The sequence below is a fragment of the Macrobrachium rosenbergii genome, chromosome 14 (assembly GCF_040412425.1).
Source record: "Macrobrachium rosenbergii isolate ZJJX-2024 chromosome 14, ASM4041242v1, whole genome shotgun sequence".
NCBI classification, from domain to species: domain Eukaryota; kingdom Metazoa; phylum Arthropoda; class Malacostraca; order Decapoda; family Palaemonidae; genus Macrobrachium; species Macrobrachium rosenbergii.
This window is the reverse complement of record NC_089754.1, coordinates 24,725,376-24,749,669: the sequence shown is the minus strand read 5'-3', so window position 1 is coordinate 24,749,669 and position 24,294 is coordinate 24,725,376. Positions and strand designations below refer to the sequence as shown.

At 38.4% G+C, this 24,294-nt stretch overlaps 1 protein-coding gene across 2 annotated transcripts in view; it reads right to left on the bottom strand.

Annotated features, from left to right (window-relative positions):
• Positions 1–8,329: 8,329 nt before the first annotated feature.
• Positions 8,330–24,294, bottom strand: part of LOC136845798 (protein fantom-like) — a 54,235-nt gene continuing 38,270 nt past the window's right edge. Inside the window, exons 15-22 of one of the 2 annotated variants that reach the window (XM_067116136.1) lie at positions 18,238–18,360; positions 17,073–17,744; positions 16,679–16,811; positions 12,078–12,148; positions 11,151–11,303; positions 9,814–10,012; positions 9,555–9,696; positions 8,330–8,887 (exon numbers count right to left, since the gene is read on the bottom strand). In XM_067116136.1, the coding sequence (XP_066972237.1) occupies positions 8,734–8,887; positions 9,555–9,696; positions 9,814–10,012; positions 11,151–11,303; positions 12,078–12,148; positions 16,679–16,811; positions 17,073–17,744; positions 18,238–18,360 (1,647 nt within the window). In that variant the 3' untranslated portion in view covers positions 8,330–8,733. Of the gene's footprint in view, positions 8,888–9,554; positions 9,697–9,813; positions 10,013–11,150; positions 11,320–12,077; positions 12,149–16,678; positions 16,812–17,072; positions 17,745–18,237; positions 18,361–24,294 lie in introns of those variants that run through there. The other variant, XM_067116137.1, reaches the window with a different exon arrangement.

The window sequence follows — 24,294 nt, the reverse complement described above, 5'->3', positions numbered from 1 at the left end:
AAGGCTTTAAAAGTCTGGCCAATGTATGCAGTTTTGACACTGCACAGAGGTAAGTGAGAGAGAAATGGTTACTTAACTTTTGTTATTATTAATACTAAGCAAAATAGGTAGTTTATGTATGAGAGAACAAAAGGGGTGTGCTTTGCACAGTATATTTTGTTACTAATATGGTTAAATAAGCTATCTGATTGCCTTTTTATCAAGTTTTCAGTTTAAAGTGTGATGGTTGTTGTGTATAAGCATATTTAGTGTTTATGGTTATGTGATATCGACAAAGTAGGGGGAGCAAATGAAGGGAGATGCTGTGTTGATCCCGTAGTTTTATTTGACCTTACCCGACAGGGCCTTGGCTCTATTAATCTAGATAATCAGTATATATATAGTATATGTGCATAAACTTTTTTGTTTATATATTACTAAAAGTTTATTGGTTATTGAAACAACTGCTACTATTATATTTGAATTTATTTGGGAGGTTTTAAAGAAAAACCTTATCCTACAGTGTTTATTTTTATTTTTCTGTTTGAAATGTAGTAAAACAAAGTTTCACATTAAATATGAAATTACAGGATTTGGTGTTAGGTGAATAGCCTTTGGTAAAAATCTTTGTATGCTATTTGCTGTTATAAATAATTCCCAGTTAAAAGCTCTGTCTCTCAATGGAGGTAGACTATATAGTGTACCTGTAGTTATGGCACTGAAGGCTCTTTACTTTTTGATTTTTGCTTATCATTTATAGCCTTTGTTCTTTTCCTAGCTTGCTGACCAGTGGTTTCAACATTTTGCCATTCTAATTTTGCCACCCAAACCCTTTTTAAAATGAACTTTTCAGGCTAGCCCAAAGAGAATCAAGAAATATGATAGTGTGCTATTCTTATATTACATTATATTAAGACATGGTGATTTATAATTCAACATATTGCATCAGTTTGAAACCTTTAGTTCAGAATGAAGTGTGAATTTGTACATTTAAGCACACAGTATGTCAATCATGATTTAATGCTAATTTGTTCAAACAGAAATACAAACCATCATCATTTATTTAGAAGTATCCTTAGTGCAAGCTGGAGCAGTCATTGAATTTGGTAACAAGGTTAACTGGTGGTTATGGGAGGTGAAAGTGGGGGAATAACTGTTGCTCACCTTACATGAAGGGTGGACATCTTGCTGCATGCTCTCTTTCCCCTGTAATTGAATGTTGATGAGTAGCTAGATCAATTTCCTAACTTAATTGTTGATGTGACTGACAGTACTTTTCCTTTGCAATGGAGAAAAACTTGAAAAATACTGCTGTGAACTGCATAGCGTTCTTGTGGGCACTTCATTTATTCTGTAATGATTGACCCTAAGGTGTTGGCTGGGTTTCTCCTTAGAGAAATTTGGTAGGAGGACAAAGGCCAAGAAGCTTTTGCTAGCCTCTTCGGGGGAGGGAACACACCCCAGTGACACCATCGAATCCTTTTGGTTCCTTCCTCCTCCATTCCTATTCTGCTGTCTACTGGTATTGCTTCCTCCCAAATTGGGTGGGAGTACATCAGTGGTGAAGAAGTCCTTGCACCTACTCTTTAGGGAGGATTACTGCTATTGGGTTGGTGCTTTACATGTACCCACTTAGTGAAGAAAACTGCTCCGGACTCTTCCAAGTGAGCTCTATCTTGGAACTGCACTTGTGTGACTGCTCATGACAGCCCCCTTTGGAGCAGACTAGATTGCAGAAGATGGCCCAGTTTCCCTGATATGCTTTTGCTGAGGAATACCTAAGGTACCCAGACATCTCCTTTGTGGCCCTGCAAGAAAGCCTCTTTCTCATAGGAGACCCTGGATACCCTCCAAGCATGAAAGTGCAGGGAGTGTACTGCCTGGTGGTCCTGGTGAATGTGTGGCTTGCACAGATGGTTGGGTCATGGGTGCAACTCACTCAGTTCCTCAACCAGAAGAGGCAGATTGGGATACTACTTGGCGGGTGGCCAGCAAGGAGTCATCAGAGTGATTCGAAGACCAGGGGTGACAAATATTTGCTTTATCATCCTGAGGAGAAGTTTGAAAGGTGGAAACACATAAGCGTCCAGGGTTGCTGAAAAGCATCTTCCATCACCACCTATAGGTCCAGAAACTGAGGACAGAAGACTAGAAGTTCTTTGTTCAACCTGGTTACAAATCAGTCAAATATGGGAGACCCTGTAACTTTAAAAACTCCACTACCTGAGTGTGTAGGGACCAGTCTGTCCCACCACCTTGCCATGACTACTGCGCTAGTCTGCAATCATGCTTTGCCTGCCTGGAATGCATATTGCATACAACTTAACCTTGAGACACTGCCTACTTATGCATCTGTGCCGCTAACTGACGTATAGCAGGAGACGCTATCCCTCTTTGTTGATGTGTGCCATGATGGTTGTGTTCTCACTCACCACTGCTACTAAGTGACCTATCAAGTGTTCCTGAGATGCCTGCTATGGTAGCCAGGCTGCCTGCATTTGTAGGATGCTGAGGTGCTGATGAACTGCAGCCTTCAGCCACACACATGAAACAAACCTTCCTTTTGGTTGTGCACCAGACCCTTCCCTCAAAAAAACAGTATCTTTTCCGGAGGTGAAGAATTAACAGAACCCCCTTTAAATGGTTTTTGTCATCTGTCCATCTTGCTAAGTCTTCCATTACCTCCAGAATCAGGGGAACAAGTCAGGAAGAAGGACCCTGAGAGGTACTCCAGTGTTGCTTCAGTTGCCACTGAAGCTAGTGTATGTGGCATAGCCCATGAATCACAAGCTTCTCTTATGACAACAGATGACCAAAGACCACCGGCTAAAGCTGAGCTGGTTTTTCCTGCCAGGACAGGAACTGTGCTGTTACCTCCCTGATCTTGCTCACACGAGAGTCTATGGGGTAGGTTTTCTCTGCTGCCAAGTCTATAAGCATGCCCTGGTACTTAGCCTGCTGCTTGGGCATGAGATCCAACTTCTCCCTGTTTATCACAATCCCCAACTTGTGAAAAAACTGCAGGAGGCAATCTCTGTCCTGTAAAAGTCATCTCCGAGGACGCCAGGACCAGCAAATTGTCCATGTATTACAATAAGCAAATACCCTTCGAGTGAGCCCAAGCCAGTACTAATGTGAATACCCAGATAAACACCGAGGGGCAGTCGTCAGTCTGAAACAACACCTTGAACTGGTAAACGATACCACTGTAGACAAAGGTACTTGTGAGAGCTTTGATGAAAGGGTACTTGAAAGTACTGTATGCATCCTTCAGAGCTATCAGAAGCATGAAGTTGCCCTCTCTGATGAGTACCAATGTAGTAGCATGTGTCCTCTGGCATGCAGTACCCACCTCCGGTGTGAAAACTGTGAGGGACGGAGCTTACCACAATCTGTAGATGAAAGCATTCTCCTTCTCCAAACCACCATATGCAAGCTATGATCACAGCAACTGGACCAAGGGCCTAACTTCAAGAGTGGACCCAAAGATTATCTCCATCGATGAGACAGTCAACCATTAAGAAGTCATAGTTTCCTCAGCAAGGTTATAATGTACATGAATGAGTGAAAAAATCTCAGAGAACTGCTGCTCCAGTTTGTCCTGAAGGGGCTCAGGAGGAGCTGGACCATCTGGTTCTATCAGATCATTGTGGGCACAAGCTGCTCCTTCTTTAGCAAAGGAGAATATGCCAGAATTCCACTCCCTGTGGCATTCCCAAACCTGTGAACCAGACAAGCCCCTCTCTGGAGAAAAGGCACGGGATGTAGCCAAGTTTGTCAGAACCCATTTCTGACTTTGGCCCGGCCACTGCTCTGCTCCAATACCTAGTAACTACTGAGAACCGGGCCACCGCTATGCTCCAATACCTAGTAACTACTGAGAACTAAGGCAAAAGAGAAGACTGAGCCCTTGTATCGCTTCTCCTGCTGCCCTCCCACTTACAGGGTAAACCTCACACAAGAGGGGGAAGAAGTCAAAGGAGATCGCTTTTTGGAGTAGGATTGCTCTGAATGTGAACGCTCTGGATAGTTCAAATGTCACAAGCATTGAGATGGTGCAGGTTCCCTCCTAAAGCATTCCGAAGAAGGCTGAGAACCTGCCCTGCTTCTAGCATGGGACCAATCTGTAGAACAATCATGACTGGGTTATCCAGCCCTCCCTGGGTAACCCCAGAGGGGCACAGTGTGAAAGGCTGTCCTATGCACCTGCCTTCCTATGATCTTCCAATCATGATTGAGCAAGTGAGCAAGATGCATAACCTTATCCCAGTGTGAGCCAGAGCAGACCCTGAGCTTAAGTGAGCCGATGTTGTGGCACCAGCTCTGCTTGAGGTAGGCCAATTACCTGGTGACCGAGCACCTCTACTGGCTCCAATTTTGGGGAAGCACATGGAAGAGGTTCTCTTGAATTCTTGAGCAAGGCCTTTGACTCCTCTTCTGCTGGAGTTGGGAAGAATCCAGAGACAGGGAGGAGAAAGAAGAATCCGAGTCCGATGGCAATGAGGCAGATCGCCACCATCGCTTCTTCCCTTTTCTCCTATTGGTCACACTCACCTTACACACCAGGGGACTGGTTGAGCAGCCCTCTGGTGTGTAGAGTGAGCGTGACCAACAAGAGAAAAGGAAAGAAGCGATGTTGGTGCTCTCCTTCATCACCGTCAGACTCAGATTCTTCTTTCTCCTCCCTGACCCCAGATTCTTCCCCGGCTCCAGACAAGGTTAGCATCTTGCTCACTCTGCTCAATCAAGATTGTGTGTTAAAGGCTGAAACAGCAGTAGAACCTGGACATCTGCATCTTCTCTTCAGTCTAGTTATTTGGAGGCCAAATAGAAAGGTGGATGTTCAGGGAGAGGCACATTGTCCTCAGGTATTCCAAGGACATCTTTCTCCTATGGGTACCAGGAGCATTAGTCTCATAATCAGATTGATCTGAGGATGACATGCTGCTCATGGAACACTCCATCACTGCAACATCCTCAAGACAAGCCTGCTCCCATCTCTTCCTCAAAGGAGTAGCACTGTGAGTGCTCTAGAAGGGTTTGGTTTACACCAAGACAAGGTTATGCATCTTGCTCACTCTGCTCAATCAAGATTGTGTGTTAAAGGAAGCTGAAACAGCAGTAGACACATCCTGGACATCTGCAGAGGGCTCCAGTGTTAAAGCCCTCTTCTCTTCAGTCTAGTTATTTAGGAAGGCAGCAAATGAAAGGCTTCCTGAGATGTTCAGGGAGGGCACATTGTCCTCAGGTATTCCAAGGACATCTTTCTCCTATGGGTACCAGGAGCATTAGTCTCATAATCAGATTGATCTGAGGATGACATAGCTGCTCATGGAGTGTCTCCATCAGAAACTGCAACATCCTCAAGACAAGGGAGTTTTACTCAAAACATCACGCACCAAATGTGACCAAGGAAGTTTTACTGATGGATGCTGACTGTAGAGGGAGCATAGGCTGGCAAGCAGCTGAGGTTGCCCTCCCAAGATTATTGTGCTCCAAAAGGAATGCATTAACCTGCTGAAAATGATGTTCTAGCTCAGTCAGCATAGGTTCTGAAGCATAGACCTTTCTCGAGTCAAAGAAATGGATTCTCCAGGATCAGAATCCCTCATGCAGATATTCTTTGGCAGAGCCAGGCAAACTTCCTGCAGGGGGAAGAATGATATGTTGAATCTAAGATATTCCTCAAGCTGTTATCTCTGCTAAAACTGGTACGCAGAGATAGAAGATGACTGAGACTGAGCACTGATTACCCAGCTCTCTACTTGAGGACAGGGAGAAACTCAAGCAGGAAGCAAAAGGAAATGGGGATCTCTCTCACAAGAGAATGTTCTACGAAAGTACGTGATGACGAAGGCTGATTACCTCTTCCTACCCATGGGTATGTTTGTGTGTCTGTGTGTGATAGTCCTCTAAACAGGAACCTTTTATGTACTGGATAGTTGTGGTACCTACACCTCCCCCATGACTACATCGAGGAGAGGGATGATGATGCTCCCCAAGCACCTTGCCATGAGACCGACTCGAGGAGAGAAGAGCATTCAAACATGAGAAATGAGTGCTGCTCCTAGGTCCACTGGTGTGTGTATGAGAGGGATGTCTGCAAAACGACTTATGTCTCAGAGGTCTTCTGTTATGGCCATGATCCCTGAAATGAGATGAACATTTAGATCTCCTACGACTACTTTGAGATTTACCCTTCCTCCTCTTTTATCTGCGTGTGGAACCAGAGCATCATGAAAAGGAAGCAATAAATGATCCAGATAATGATAATGATAAAGAAGACCCTCTCCTTTTCTTCTTATCAAGAAGTACACTTGCCATCTGATGACCAGAACTCATAGAGGAAAAGTACCAAGAAGGCAGGCTCATTTGGAGGAAGATCAGCAGGAAAGACAACTTCAAGCAACCATTCATGCTGTCTAGTAACTGTCAGCCGTGGACAAACCAGGAAATCAGTAGGAGCCTTGCCATCAAGAACTACCACCATGGATGGTTTGAGGGATGAGAATTCTTTATTCTTTGTCAACTAACTATCAAGAAAAGCAGAGAAAGATGGACTACCTAGGCAAGAATTTCTTAAGACAATCAAAAGAAAATAACTTTTCACCATTATCAGAGCAGGAAGATGTCAAAAATGGAACATCAACTCCAGAAGAGGCTACACTACCAGACAAAGAATGGCTTGATTTCTTGGGTGGAGGAGCGTTAAGCCTTGACATGCAAGAACAACTCTTGGACAGTGCTAAGGGAATAGATGATGGTAAAGAAAGGATCCCACAAAATCCTCTGACTTTACTGGTAGAGTAAAATTCCCCAATGATGAAGGCGAACACTTTGCCACCAAGAACTACCACCACAGATGGTTTGAGGGATGAGAGTTCTTTATTCTTTGTCACCAAACTATCAAGAAAAGCAGAGAAAGATGGACTACCTAGGCAAGAATTTCTTAAGATAATCAAAAGAAAATAACTTTTCACCATTATCAGAGCGGGAAGATGTCAAAAATGGAACATCAACTCCAGAAGAGGCTACACTACCAGACAAAGAATGGCTTGATTTTTTGGGTGGAGGAGAGTTAAGCCTCGACATGCAAGAAGTACTCTTGGACAGTGCTAAGGGAATAGATGATGGTAAAGAAAGGATCCCACAAAATCCTCTGACTTTACTGGTAGAGTAAAATTCCCCAATGATGAAGGCGAACACCTCTTGTCCCTCTTCTTCCTCTTGCTAAACCTTTCTCACTAAGAAGCCCAATCCACAATTCCTCACATGGGGAAGAATTGACTCAGATCTTACCGACAATGAGAACTAAACATATGCGAGTTTAGAGATGTAGGAGACACGAGCAGCCACAAAGTTTGCCCTAGACATTCACATCCATGTTGCTCTTTATTCTCCATGAGAGGAAAACACAGCAACAGAGATGACAAATAAAACACAACAAATTGTGCGGAAAAAACAAAGGAATATAAGCTCTGCTACATTTATCTAAAGTTTAAGTTAGAAAAGTAGCACTTCACAGAACTTGGTCAAAAGATAAAGTGACACCTTGCATGCTGGGCATTTACTGGAAACTCCTCTCTCACTAGTGTCACAATAAAGCTAACCTTGTACCTTTTTGTTCATTCAACTGTTCAGCTATGCATGAAAGATATTCTTTACTTGAAAGCAGTCAGCTATATATAAATTTGGTAATTTACACAATAGTAATGATAGCATATTAAAAAATATTTCTTTTATCAGTTCTTATAATGAAACAATAAATTAAAGAAGAGGGAGAAAATAATACCTGGCTATACCTAGGTCCATCAGTTTTTTTTACTGCATTTTATTACTTATTGGGAAGCCAGGCTCAAAAACTGTGTCCAGTTCAGGTGGCACTTTGTGATTAACATTAGCTTAGATAGATGTGTGCCTGTGCCTTCTGTTTCAGACTAGATAACATTAGATGTCAGTATAACCTACAATTTATGACTAGAGAAATTTGTGTTTGCCTCAGAAAATATACTTCACCTTTTTCAGAGCTAAGGTAACACTTTTGGACGGACTTATGAAATTTCTGTTACTACGGTCAACTTGTGCAAAATTGTGTTTCTTTGTGAAGGCCCAAAAATTGTGAGATCCTTGTTGTTTATATAATAAAAAAAACTATAAAAATCTAATTCATATATACAAGCCCTATCAAAACACTTAATTCATAATCTGATAACCCATATATGTGTAGAGCTATCCATCCTTCTATAGCACCATGTAATAACTTCAACTTAAGAAGATAACAAAGAATGTCAAAAGTATAGAGCATGTCAAAAGTATATATAAAAATCTATAGCTTTACATAATGAATTAATAAAAAACTGCAACTACAGAGTAATACTTCATACCTCTCATGACAGTAAGAAGAACATCGTAACTCATGTTCCCAGTGCTCATAATCTGGATATAGTCGCAGAATAGAAGCCAAAAGCCCATAATCTGATTACATACCTCATTATGTAAAAATAAATGCCAAGAGAAAAGTCAAATACAGTATACTGTATAGACAAGATGAAAAATAAATATCCTCAAAATCATAACATTGATATGTTGTAGCATATAAGCATGGTCTTTATGGAAGAATTCCTTGCTCTTTTAAACTTACCAGAGCCACTACCCATAACTATGACCTAGTTGAACACTAAAGAGAATTTAACAACTAGAAATAAGCACTGTGATATTGTGGCAACTCAGAAGAAAAAGGATGACAAAATGTCATTAATATTCTAACTGCTGAAGAACATGAAGGATATTCACTGTAACTCTTAGAATTCCCATTTCACTGCCATCTTCTGCATTCTCTACCACTAACTCCTCCTCTTGAAGATCCTGTCCCTTTTCAAGGAGGTCATGGAGATTCACGTACGCATATCTGCAATTAGAAAGTAACTAATTGCATGTAAATATTTGCAGCAAAGGTAACAGAAATCACTAAAATTAACAATACTTTCGAAACTTTAAGCAACCATACAGCATTACAAAGCTTATATCTGATGACTCTAAAATTCTCAGATATATTAGAACTAGTGAATAATAATGAACACAACACAATTATTTTTAATGGATACAAATCAATGTTTTACAAAAGCTTTCTTCCACTGGTTAAGGCAAAGAGTCCAAACACAAATCTGAATGGACAGTTTGAGATATCTGAGTGCATGAGAAAAATGCTGAGAAATGGCACATGGGCATATGATTATTTTTTAGGTATAAAATCATTTATATGATGTTCCACCTCCTAACCCTGCTCCCTGCTCACAACCATACTTAGATTACTCAAGAAGTGAGGATCTCACCTATGTGACAAAGTATATCGAATGCACTGTCAACCAGTAAGTAGACGATCTTATCTCTATTTTGGAACAGAGTGTCTAGTAACATTTGAGGATCACAAATGTAGGCAATTACAAATGATGAGTTTATACACAATATGAAGTACAATAGTTACAATAAACTTTCCCACGAATATTTTGACTACAGGGTCTGCATTTGTAAGAGGCTCACCATGCCAAGCTAGGAGAGAAACAAAGCATACAGACCCTAAATCTTGACAATCTTGAGTGTCTTGCAATTCCTCCGGTGGCTCTGATGTTACTGTAAACTTGATAAGACCTCTGTTTCTCATCAGTTCTTCAAGAGCTTTTCTCCGTAAAGGATACAACCTTTCATCAACATTAAATTCTGCAAAGAGCATCAAAGAAATTTAGTATAGGTAGCAAATGCAGATAAAACAATAACGATTTAACAAGAACATTGTTTCTAGGGCTGAACAGGGAATATTATTATAAAATGGATTACCTTGGCCAAAATTGAAATGCAGCATGCATCCTGAAGGTGGCTTTGGCAAGGACTGTGGAGTTTCCAGTTGTTCTGGAGGAAGGTCCAGGAATCCATGGTAATCAACAAACAGGAACTCTACTAAAGGGTCTTGCATGACTGATGAATCCGGAAAAATAGTCAGACTGCAAACTTCAATGTAAATGATTGAATTCTTAGCCTGAAAAAAAAGATGGGTTACACAGTATAAATGAATCATCACACATTTTATGATAATGTAACAAATTACTGTAAATGCATACCAATTTAACTATGTCCTATTTCTGCACTTCCTGGTTCTCCATAATTATTATTGTTTTTATTATTCATAACACAAATCCTATTAATATAAAACAAGCCCACAGGGGCTACTGATATGAAATTCAAGCTTCCAATGAATATGGTGTTCACTTCAAAGAAGTAAAAGAAGGGAACAGGACGTACAGAAATATGAGATCAGTTATTAGAAAAGAAAAAAATTAATAAATAGATCAAAATGTAAGTAAATGATTAAAATATAAGATTTGTTTTAGGATATTGTGTTGCATCTTTGCTTGAAGTTATGAAGTTCCGACTGCACTACATCCTCAGGGAGACTGTTCCCCCACAGCAAAAAGGACCTTTGGAACTGAGACGTTCGAAAGCGAGGCACATTTATTGCATATTGTTGCTGCTGTTCAAAATATCTGATTGCTCTCTGCAGAAAAGAGGATCAGGGATCAATTGTGAGTGTGAAAGATCTCGGTTAAAATATGTACAACTTATGAAAAATTGACAAGACGCCAATCGTTGATGGTCCAAGAAAGCTGCTAATGTTAGGAAACAGAAACCTACCACCATTCCATCTAAAAGAGATAAAAGAACAGGTTTGGTTCTCTGTCATTCAAAACAACTGAAATAAGTCTCCCCTTGAGAGGTCATTGTTAGCCGTGCTTGCTCTTAGCCTATAGAAGCTGCAAAATCTTTTGAACTTTGTTTGCGTTATTCCTCGTGATGTCTGATAAATGGCATTCTCATGCTAAAACTAGTAATAATTTAGCAGCTAGGTTCCTCTGTACTGTCTTTGGCAAACTGCTTTTAAATTACGTATGGATGTATCAGACAAAATTATACAAGAAATAAATCATTCTGCAAGTATTACTCACTTCATAAAGGTGATTAAAAATCAGGTCAGAATACAAAAATAGTAAGATTACTGATGATGCCTTATACTGTCTTTAGAAAATAAAAATAGTATGATTGTCAAAGGTATCTTATAGCTAGTAAATCTGCATTTAACACAAACTTTTTATGATAAAATTTACACTTAATGTAATCACCTTTGGGTTCTTTGGAAGGACAGTTACAACTCCTTCTGAGTCGCTGGCGATGCTTGACTGTGATGGTGAGAAGGGAACAATGTTTTTCTGACTGGGTGCACGGAATCCACTCCTGCTCTCCGGGCGTAATGGATCAGCTCGACTATTCTTCATCTGAAAGTACGTATTTCTGGAAATTTTGAGTGTAAGATGATTTTGATGTACAGTATTAGAATGTACTGTAAATGATTTCTCTTGCCACCTAAGGAGTAAACCTTACCAAACTTGTAAATTCCCTGCTTTCATAAAAAAAATTTAAAAGTGTGTTCAAACAGGATATGATAAAAGGATGAATATGATAGTACTGAAATACCTCTATTGCAAGCTATCAACATTTGTAATTACTATTAGGAAATAGATCTTTTGCATAAAGTAAAGATCTATTCTACAGGCAATCCACTGCCGAAAAGTTGTACTAAATGAGCCCCCTATCTGCAATAACCTTATAATGCTGTCCTGTCATAATGCAAGAATTTTCTCATACTTTTAAGTTGAAATATATCTTAAAAACATAACTATTTTATATAATGTCATTACCATACAACAGCCTGAAACCAAAAGGTGTGTAAATGTTTCCTGCTTCTTCAAAGAGGAACCTTAGCAATCTGCAAAGGTATGGATTTCAGAGTAACTAAATTTCAGATAGTAAGTATGTATGTCCTCATAAATCTGACTACCATAACACAAATGTTTTAAAGTAAAATATTACAAGCTGTCTAGATTATAGCAGAATCTTTTAAGAGCAGCCTTGATACAGGTCACAAAACAAATTTTTTTAAGCAAATGATCTACAACAATTTGACAAAGTCAATAAAGCCATAAAATTAACACAATTTGACGTATTTAAGTATGAATCATTATACAGTTATTAATAGACATTAGTTTTACCTTTTGGGCATTTCTTCCTTCTGTGTCAATATAATCCTCTCTGAATTCATCTCTACTGCTTTTTATTTTACCTGTAAGATATAAATTGTATAAGAAAATGATATGCTTTTTAAACAGTTTCCAACATAAAATATTGGAACAAAAGATCGTCCTCCCCTTATTTCAGTAATACTCCATAATCAAATATATAGATAAGTAAAACAATTTGGCTGTACAATAAATTGTTACCAGAAATATCAGAATTCTTATAGGGGTTGGCTGGTTGGAGAACAACGGACATTAGAAGAAAAAAAATTAATTTATGTCAATATTTCCTTGTACATTCAACCATCCGAATAAAGTATTTCACCAAAATTTATCAGTTTCCTGCTGGGGACGTTTTCCATCCTCACCATCACAAGCAGGACCGTATGATGCATATCTGCTCACTGCAGTAAATTAAATTACAGTAACTTTGCTGAAAAAGCACTATTAAAACTGACTAATGGCACCTCTTCTCCCTTTGTGAGGCTACAAAGGAACACTGTACACCAAAACTTTGGTTACCCTAAAGCCTTTGTCAAAGTAATGCTGTCATGCACCATGCCATGACTGATCATTCCAACTTCAGGAAGCTGTATGTCAAAACAAACTATAATACTACAAACTCTTACTCCTCCATTACTTTTTACCCAGTTTCATTAAAGTCTGCACACAATATGCCTAGACCTGTCTAATGAAATCCAAAATTACTGAATCCTAACATCAGAAAGGGTAAAATTTTGCAAAGATTGTATAGAGTTTTTGAAGAGTGCTGGCAAGAATGAAAATTTAAACATTTCTAGGTTGCAAACCAATTATTACTAAAATATTTGTGATCTGTTTGAAGGTCATAAAGTCCTTGTCCCATACTGATTTCGTTAACTTTAAGCAAATTAGTATGGGAGATGTAAGCACTTGAAAAAGCAAATTAGTATGGGAGATGTAAGCACTTGAAATATTTACTTTTTTTAAGTTAACAGAAAAATGATAGAGTTACACGATACTTTTTTACAGATAAAATTGATGTACGTATATGGCATTCATAATTCTTGTTATAAATATCATAGCAATATTGCAATTAATAAGTTTTGATTAAAAAACTGGCTGACCCCCTTAAAGCATATATTTTTAGATACAAATACCAACATTGCTATGAAAGAACCAAAGACTTTGTTCCATGAAGTAGGGCCACCATTCCTTCACATTCTTCTAAGCTGATGCATCTTGCACCCAATTACAGAAAAGAAAAGAGGAATCTTAATGGATGGCAATAGTTTCTACAAAACAACTTTCAAGTTCACTATATGAAACCTATTTTACTTATATGTGAAGTACATGGTAGACATGTCAGTTGTTCATGATACTGTACAAATAATTATTGCATCATTCTCTCGGGTATCATCACCACCACTAAAAGGATCCACACTGCCAACAATACAGCTTTAATGTTGCCTCAGCGAAAACAAGTGTTTCAAGAGTGGCTGGGAAGGATATTATTTCAAGTACAGTACAGGCAGTCCCCGGTTTACGACAGTCTCGAACTACGCCGTTGCAATCTTACAACACTATTAAAAATATTAATAAAAAATCTGGTTCGCCATAACACCGAAAAAGGGATTTTGACAAAGGAAAAATCTATTTCTGGGGGAAGACCTGTGTCAGCCAGTGAAATTGGTTCCAATTAGCACATTTCTAGGTATAAGATTGCTATATATACCAGAGAAAAAAGCTATGTAGAATGCTGGAGTTACTACCTCCAGTTCGATCATCTTAAACAGATGTCGATATATACCAGGGGTGAGCTATTACGCTTCCACAGGCCTTCGTCCAATAGACTTCTCAATTCTCAAAGTCCCAAATTGGATAATCCTTTCCTGGGTACGACGAGAGGCATGCTTGTTTCTGAGGAACTGTCTGGTAGCTTTGGCTATTTCTTTTCTCTTGGCTGGTGGCAAAGACAGTTTGTGAGTGCTGAGGTCCCAATGAACCCCTAGCCACTGGAATTGAGCTGCTGGGACTAAGCGTGATTTCTTCCTGTTTATTCCAAGAAATTGATGACTAACTATATGGGTTGCTCTTTGACACTCTTTGGCACTGGGTGCCCAAATAATGCAATCGTCCAGATACGCAGCCAACATGATCCCTTGGGACCGCAGCTCTTGGACGACTGTCTCTGCCAGTTTGGTAAAAATTCGGGGTGCGATGTTGAGCCCGAATGGCATGACCCTGAAGGAGTAGGCTTGTTTTCCTAGTCTGAATCCCAGGTAAGGGGAGAAGTTTCTCGCAATAGGGGCGTGATAATATGCGTCTGTAAGATCTATAGAGGTGGTGACGGCCCCACGAGGAAATAGGGTCCGTACCTGTGAGATTGTAAGCATGCGGAATTTGTCGCATTGAATGAATGAATTGAGACGGGACAGGTCCAGAATTACTCTCCGCTTGTCTGAGTCCTTCTTCGGAACACTGAACAGACGGCCTTGAAATTTCAAGTGTCTGACTTTCCTTATTGCATTCTTCTGCAGGAGTTCTTCTGCAAAGTCCTGTAAGTCCTGGGATGGGTGTTGAAGGAACCTGACTGGTGGGGGAGGCCCCTTGCACCAGCTCCAACCCAGTCCTTTCGAGAATATGCTGTGGGCCCCCGGGCTGAAGGCCCAACGGTCCCTGAAGAGATACAATCTCCCTCCTACTTGGGGTGTCTCATTGATTAGGGGAAGATCTGCTACCTTTGGTCCCGCGGCCTCCCCTTCCCCATGAGAGGGGCCTGGATGTTGCTCTACCTCTGTAGGCAGCTCTAGCCCTGCTTCCTCTCGCATATGTGTTATAGCCTCGAAATGTTCCCGAGCTTTCAAACGAGGCATTGAAAGCTGGGGACGTCACGAAAGTTGGTGCAGCGGAAGCATGTTGATTTGGATGCACCAAAACAAACTGCTGTTGGGGTTGCGCCTTAGATGTGGAGGGCTGCCTGACCTGTGAAACTGGAACAGCCTGAAGCACAGTCAGGGCTTGAGGTCTCTTAAAGCCCTGGAACCTCCTGAACCTCTTCCCTTTAGGCTGAGGGCCGGAGGTCTTGGTGTTTCCATCATTCACTTAAAAACTACACTAATTTTAACTTGATGGGATAAACAAAGCTTAATCATGCAAATGCCCTTGGTAAAACTATAGTCACAGAAACTGAGTTAAAACGCTCTCAAGATCTCTTCTCTTGGCTAAGAGACTTTTTTAAAAATCCTCTGACATGATATGCTTAAGGACACAAATCTTGGGAATGTGGTCAACAGGATCTTTTCATACTCGGATATTTCTTGTGATTTCACAGAGCATCCATGTATCCCCAACTCACGATTGACATAAATGGAAAAGTAAAAGGTGCTATGATATCTAACTGACAAGGAATCTGAATTTCCACTGCAGTCTGACATGGAGGATAGGAAAAACTGCTGACCACCTCAAATTCCTTGCCCTGGCTTTAATTCACAAACTTGCTGATTATTAGAAGTGAGAATAAACACAGGGTGCAATCTCATAATAAAACTCAAACCCCGATTTTTAATCATACGAATGAAATACCCAGGCAAGTCTTGGCAAATTTTGCAGCCCAGAACTTAGTCTCTGTGACGCATTCATAAATCTGGTCTAGAGGAGTGTAACTTTTGCAACATAATGAACACTTCCTCTTGTGAATGAAAAATGAGACATTTATGCCTACATCATGACTTTAAGGTGAGCTGGACACATTATGGGAAGCCACAAAGAAATAATGTCATCAATAAATAAAGTACTAAATGTATTTTTGGGAATGATTTTTGTAAAACTATTAACTACTAATACCAAAATAGAAAACCTTAATACACTATCTGGGGTAACTCTTCCGTTTAAAACAAATGGAGCCTCCACTTATACCTAAAATACTTTATGAGCTATTAAATAAAACGTATATGAAGCCACCTACTATTTGTTGAGAATTTCCTCTCTGATTGAATAATTTAAGTTTGCATTGAAAATATTTATTCTGATACATTTAAATTCAAAATATATTAGAGATAAAGGAAACCTGGCAAATACCACCTCAAACCCAAAACTAATTTATTTTTAAATGATTCAGCTATACATTACACAGCCTCAAATTTACAATATGTTGAACATATGCTCATTACTGCTACGATGACAGATGCCCAGGCCCCATCAGAGGGATTCCAACTTTTAACAGAAAAATTAGTCATGTTTCATAAAAAATAGAGGAAATAACAACCACTAGCCAGATTATAAAATTCCTGGGCTTAACCTTCCGTACATCTCAACTGGATACCTCATATTTTTATTTCTAACTAAACCCGAGCTATGAATGGCATCTATAATATGTAGAATAGACTGACATGAGAGGGTATGACTTATATACGTTTATGTATCCAAATAATTTAAAAGAACTGTCAATTTTTGGAGCACATCTTTAAGTATAAATAATGAAAACTTGAAATACTGCTCATTCTGTAATTGGGATTTTACAACCACAACATTCAATCAACTAAGTGGGGTTGAAAGTGATGTATTTTTCACTGAAAGGTGCATTCATCCTACTATACCTTTTTCATGAACTTCATTGTGTAGTGATTCTTCACTGGAATCTGATGAAGCTGATTCTTCAAACATTGTATCATTCTCTTCTGATTCTACATTTGAACTTTCTTTGGTCAAACATGCTTCTTCTTCAGATAGCTGTGTAAGAAAAAATTAATTCTTAAAAATAAGCTTTGTCTATAGAAAACATATTTGGTAAAATATAAAATTCCATACTAAAAATAATAATATTAAATTTAATAAAAGAAAAAATAGATATCCATATGGCTGTTAATCATAGCACTAACACTATCCATTATATTAAAATTTTTATGAATAAATTTTTACATAACAATTCCTTAGAAGGCATATTACATACCAAATTACATTCAGGTTTATAAATACACTTCATATAATCACCTGCTTTCCACTTTTTGTATTAAAACTTTTAGAGGTTCCAGGGAATAAATGCTCCTCATCATGACTAAAGGTTCTGGAAGGTTTTTGTGGAGGCATTGTTGCTACCTCAGCCCCTGAACTCTTCCTGCTGCTCTTTGATTCATCCTCTTGAGTAACATCCGAATCTTCTGAGGGACTTTTAAGTTCTGGAGATGTAAGGCCCTCTTTTTCATGCACTGGATCACCAGTCTCATCTATAGGTCTTTCAGTATTTGTTTCAATGTTATAGGTTCCAGTTGAAGATGGGGAGTTTACTTCTACAGGCTTGTGGGATGGACTTTCAACATTGTATGTTCCAGTTGATGAGGGAGAGCTTTCTCTTGAAGGTTTCTCTTCCAAACTCTCCTCCTTAGTAACTTCCAATTCAGCTGCTTTTTGAGAAATTGCCATCTTCCGCTGAACATGGGAAGATTTCTTTGGCTTATTGCTAGATACAAACCTTTTCTTGTCTATAAAAGATCCAATTTCTGGAGGATTTACTTCTGGAGCTGGATCCAAATCAGTCTGAACCACCTTTGCTGCCACAGATTTTCTTACATCCCCCTCAGAAGCTAAAGAATGACCATGTTTCACATTCAGTTTTTCCTTTTTTATCACGTCCACTGGATTTTCAGATTTGATCATATTGGAGGCCTGGAAAGTAATGAAAATCTTAATCACCACTGACTGGAAAAGGTATACATGTAAAACAACATCAGTCTTAAGAAATTTTCACATGATAACATCTATCTGGAGAAAAGTTAAGGAACCAATGCCAAATCACATCAGAATAATTTAGATACTAACAACCACCTCACTGAAAACATGATTCTTGTAATGTATTGTTCTTTCCCTAAAGCAAAGATATCTTCATGTATTTAGTATGTAACATAATATACATAAGTCCCACAAAACATACGTGCATTTCTAAATATATCATTGAATACACTTAAACAGATCTTTAAACAGAAAGTGCATAACATGTTAAGAAGTGAATCTAAAAATTTCTCATAATTTTAACAAGAGAATCAGGACAAACACGTCTTATGATATTTTTAATGCTTTCAAGTTGTGAAACATGAATAATTACAGTGGCTGATGTCACTTGGTGTCGTAATAAAATGAATAAGGGAAAAAGAAATCTTACTGTTTGAGGAAGCTGATATTCACTGTGCTGAGATGACAGAACTCCAACATTTTGCAAATGCTGAAAGATAATTTTTTCGCAAGGACGCTGCAGCCGGAACCAGTAGCTCAGAGTTCCAACAGCCTAGGGTGTGAAAATATGATGTTAAATATTACTTTGTAAATTACAGTGTAGACTGAAACCAAGAATTAGAAAATGTGAAGTTTTCATGCAAAGTTATGTTCAGCTTTTCTTGCAAAGACAAAGTGCATTGATGACATAATCATCATAACTGAAAGTACACTGCCATATACATTCAGATACACTACTAATTTTTCATGTTTGCTTGATTTATTCACTGTGAAAATAACTTCTAAACAAGCTAAATTCATAGTCCTCTATCCTATGCTCCCAAAGAAGTTTAAAATTTTGATAAATACTGCCAGTCCATCCAACTACTAACGACATAAAAAAGCAGATTTTATTGTATGTAATAAAGAGAAATGAGGAATTTAAAATTTGTTTCATGCAAATAAATTTGCTTCAACACAACCCAAGAGACATTATTAATTATTATTATTATTATTTTATTATTATTTCTATAGTAAGTAGAGAAGGAACTACAATTATGCACATTACTGAGGGTGAGTTCTTCTGTACAGATGTGATGTGAGAATTGGTTTCAATCTCAGATGATCTCTACCTTAACATTATTCCAGTCTCATCCATCCCACTCTAGCTTTATGCAGGCCAAATTCCAAACCCCCCTAACCCCCCACACAACCTAACCCAACCCAACATGCCTTCAAATAGTACGTACTGGGTAGCTTAAAATTCTGTATTGTTCTGTATTTTATCTACATTGCAGCAACAGGTACATTGGATTTTGCACCAACTGCTGGATAATATGCTACATACAATAGCCTCCTTTCTAGCTTGAATAACTGCAGCCCCTCCATGTCCAGATGGACTAACTGACCTTTCACTTGGGCTGAAGTACATGCCACCCCTGCCTCACCTGTCTCACTTAGCATCAAAGTGCTTGCCAATGCCAGCAGCTTGCCTGGTTCTTGACCATACAGGAGCTACTCCAAGTCTAAATGAATTAATGATCCCTTCAGCATCTCATACACCATCATGAAGTGCTTCTGATACTTCCAAAATTTTATTGAGACGCTCACTGCACATCTTGGGTTTAGTGCTCTTCTGATCCTTTTCACTCCTCTAGTGCAAGAAGTTTGCCACTCTATTCTTGTCAATTTTAGTCCCCTAAGCCAACAAAACGATTGAGTGTGCATCAACAACCATTTCTTGAGTATTATTTACCAAAAAAAACCATACACTGCCAACCTCCTCTGATGGAGTAACCCATCTCCCCACACCAAGGATTTAAAGAAGAGAAACATCTACAAGCTCCAGTGCCTCTCAAGTTGGATGATTCCACTCTTTCACTGGGATAATGTCTACCTGACTGTGTAAATCCCCTTGTATCACCAGTGAGTTGTACATAAACATTACCAACAGGCCCACAAAGGTACCCTAACTTGACAGAAACCTAGTAGATGCTACAGAAATAAGTGATTTGGCCTCCAACTAGCATCAACAGAGCTGCACTGAATTACTGCATATCCCACAAAACTACCCTTTCCCCATTGCATGGGAGCACCTTATCTTTCCCATAGCCTTACATAGGCAGCCCAGTGCCAGACTAACAGGGCAGAGATCTCTTACATGACAATAAAGTGCTTGCTGGACAGGCAGAAGCACTCCTCATCCTGTGTCAAGAAGATCCATCTATGGCACTCACATAAAGAGTCAAAAAGTCAAAAGCCTTATATTCACTTCCATGAGCTAGACCACTAGTATATCTCAGATATTCCAGTCGGTGTACCTTCCTACATGAAGATGCACAGTTGTGTGTGCAAAACATTTGGGGCATATGTTTAAATAATTTACTCCACTCCATAAATTTCTTTTGGAAATGTACTTCACCCCATTTCTTATGAGGAAAAGCATAACACACATCAAATAGAAAAGATTCTGTACAAAATTAATAGTGGTAATGCAGCAGTCGAAAGGTTTACAAGTCACTCAATATCAGCACAGTTAAGGGACAGGCTACTAAGTTGTTGTACAATGTCCAAGAGACTGAACATACTACTTTTGATAAGTGCACAAATCCCCTCTCTACACATGCTAGGATCTGGAGGAGCCAGGCAGAAGCTGCTGAAAACTTGACAAGTAAACCTACAGACATCACCAAATCACTGTCTCTAGCTCACAATGGCCAGAAGAATGTGTAGCCAATGAAATCTCACAGTTCATGAATAAGCTTCAGTTCTGGACCACCAACTGTAATGTTAAGGCAAAACAAGCGAGTTAACACAACCCAAGACTTGTTTAAAAATGTCTTCTTTCCAACTTTTATTTGAGGGCTTATTTAGACAGGTCCTCTCACATCTCTTCTGGGCCTCTCTTTATCAGGGAAGGAGGGGGTAATCTCTCTATTCTGCTATTAGACAACAGATCCTTTACTTTATCAAGCAGGCTAACCTGACTCAGTCCCAAAGTTCATGATATCAGAGCTGGGCCACCCTCCATTAATTACTTTCATTACATGAATTTCACGCTTACCAGGTAACCGGTTGGAAGTCACCCTTGGTTTTCAAACGTCACTATTTGAAATCCTTAGAAGCTCTTAAATTCTCAGCAGTCAGGGAACGTTGTCCCTCCCTCTGGTTCCCTTTCTGATTCCTAGTCATTTCCTCCTCCACTGCCTCAGTTATCCCCTTACGGTCATTTCAGTCAGGCTTGCCTTGACTTCTCACCTGGCTGTGTTATCCATGTATTTGTCTAAATGACACATTTAAGTTATAAGGTTTTCAATATTGTATAGTTCTTTTGTTTATGTACTTTTTCACATTGTCATGTTAATTTTAAGCTAACATAAGTTTCTTTTGTACATTATTGTTATTGTTACTAGTGATTGAAAAGTTTCTTTTTGGACCTTCGGTCTTTTGTTCCCCTTATTTTTATCTTTTAGTTTAAGAATTATGTTTATTTCTCTAAATTTTCATCGGCTGACACGGGACCCGATCCAGAAAAGGGATTTTGACATCTATTTCTGAAACCTGGATACCCACCTTGTGTCATGTCCCTCCCATAGTAAACATCATTCTAGTGGGGTGCTGCTTTCATGGAATGCGACTAGCGGTGTTTTTGTGTGCTGTCCACGGGTGGTACATGGGTTTGTAATCCCTATGGGACTTTTGACCTTGGGATCTCTATAGGATAAGGTTCCGTGTTTTTGTAGTTCACCCTTTTCCATACACGACTCCATCTGATGGAGCTGCTCTGGGGTAGTAACTCCAGCATTTCATTTAGCTTTCTCTGGTATCTAGCAACGGAATTACCTAGAAATAAGTGCTGAATGGACTTTTCATCGGGTGACACGAGAAATAGATTTTTCCTTCACAAAATCCCTTTATTACCCAATTTGCAACCATAACAGGAAACACTGATATTTAGTGGTTTAACATAAAGCTCATAACCTAGGGCTTTAACAGGATATACATTATATTCAGAATGACCAACATTTTCTGCCTCACCTTCCAGATGAGAGCATTCTAATAATATCTGAACAACTTCCAGTGTGCTAGTCAACTGCACCATTTATGGAAGAACTTATACCACACATCTATGAAACCTGGATATTGGAAAGTACGTTGCTACCAGAATTATAGTGACTTTAACAAATGTGTGTAGAAAAAGTTCCACTCACATGGCTGGCACAGATTTGACACTCATGAATATGCCAACTGGCATTTACTTATTAACCCTTTAACGCCGAAGCCCTATTTACAAAAACGTCTCCCGTATGCGGGGCGTTAGGTGAGAGTTAGCGCGGAAAAAATTTTTTCAAAAATCACAGCACGCTTTTTTTTTAAGATTAAGAGTTAATTTTTGGCTCATTTTTTTGTCATTGCCTGAAGTTTAGTATGCAACCATCAGAAATGAAAAAAAATATCATTATCATATATAAATATTGGAATATATGACAGCGAAAAAAAACTCGTATATAATTGTATACAAATCGAGCTGTAAGCAAAACGGTTAAAGCTAATGAGTTAATTTTTTTTAGTTGTATTGTACACTAAATTGCGATGATTTTGGGTTATAACAAATTTTAAAACAATCAAAGCAACACAGAGAAAATATTATCACAAAATGATGCATGAATTCGTAACGCTCGGACGTAAAAAAATGTTTTTTTCAAAAATTCACCATAAATCGAAATATTGTGCTAGAGACTTCCCGTTTGTTGAAAAATGAAGCTAATTGATTGAATATTACTAGACTGTAAGTGTACTAGACTGTAAGTGTTTTAGCTTACAATTGCAGTTTTCGACCATTTCGGTCGAGTTAAAGTTGACCGAAAGTCGAATTTTTTCTATTTATCGTGATTTATATGGAAATATTTCAAAACTGATAAAAGCTACAACCATGAGTTATTTTTTGTTGTATTGTACATGAAATTGTGCACATTTTCATATATAAAACTTTATGTAACGACTAATATAAAGCGGTGCAAATATTACGACAACGAGAAGAAAGAATTTCTGAGATGTTCGGCCGAGTTACCGCGCAGACGTAATGAAAATGTTTTTTTAAAAAATTCACCATAAATCGAAATATTGTGCTAGAGACTTCCAATTTATTGCAAAATGAAGTTAAACGATTGAATATTACTAGAATATAAGAGTTTTAGCTTAAAATTGCGTTTTTTGACCATTTCGGTCGAGTTAAAGTTGACTGAAGGTTGAAATTTTGGCAGTTATCGTGATTTATGTGAAAATATTTCAAAACTGATAAAAGCTACAACCATGAGCTATTTTCTGTTGTATTCTACATGAAATTGCGCACATTTTCATATATAAAAGTTTATGTAACGACTAATGTAAAACGATGCAAACATTATGACAACATGACGAAAGAATTTATGAGATGTTCGGCCGAAGTTACACAAGACAGACGTAAGGAAAAAAATTTTTTTTTTTCAGAAATTCACCATAAATCGAAATATTGTGCTAGAGACTTCCAGTTTGTTGCAAAATGAAGGTACATAATTGAATATTACTAGAATATAAGAGTTTTAGCTTATAATTGCGTTTTTACCATTTCGGTCGAGTTAAAGTTGACCGAAGCTTGAAATTTTGGCAGTTATCGTGATTTATATGAAAATATTTCAAAACTGATAAAAGCTACAACCATGAGTTATTTTCTGTTGTATTCTACATGAAATTGCGCACATTTCCATATATAAAACTTTATGTAACGACTAATATAAAACAGTGCAAACATTACGACAACGTGATTTAAAGAATTTCTGGCGCAGACGTAAGGAAAAAGTTTTTTTTTTTCAATTCACCATAAATCAAAATATTGTGCTAGAGACTTCCAATTGGTTGCAAAATGAAGGTAAATAATTGAATATTACTAGATCGTAAGAGTTTTAGCTTAAAATTGCGTTTTTTGACCATTTCGGTCGAGTCAAAGTTGACCGAAGGTTGAAATTTTAGCAGTTATCGTGGTTTATATGAAAATATTTCCAAACTGATAAAAGCTACAACCATGGGTTGTATTTTTGCTGTATTGTACATGAAATTGCACACATTTTCATATATAAAACTTTATGTAACGGCTAATATAGAACAGTGCAAAAATTACGACAAAATGATGAAAGAATTTATGAAATTTTCAGCTGAGTTACCGCCCGTGCATAAGAAAAAGTTTTTTCAAAATTCACCATAAATCGAAATATTGTGCTAGAGACTTCCAATTTGTTGCAAAATGAAGGTACATGATTGAATATTACTAGAATGTAAGAGTTTTAGCTTACAATTGCGTTTTTCGACCATTTCGGTCGAGTCAAAGTTGACCGAAGGTTGAAATTTTTTGTAGTCGACGTCGGTACGTCCACTCGCACCCAAAAGACAATTTTAGTCGACATATGATACGTCCAATAGGCGTTTAAGGGTTAAGTGGTTACCTCTCTGCAAAACTTCAGTTAATGATAAC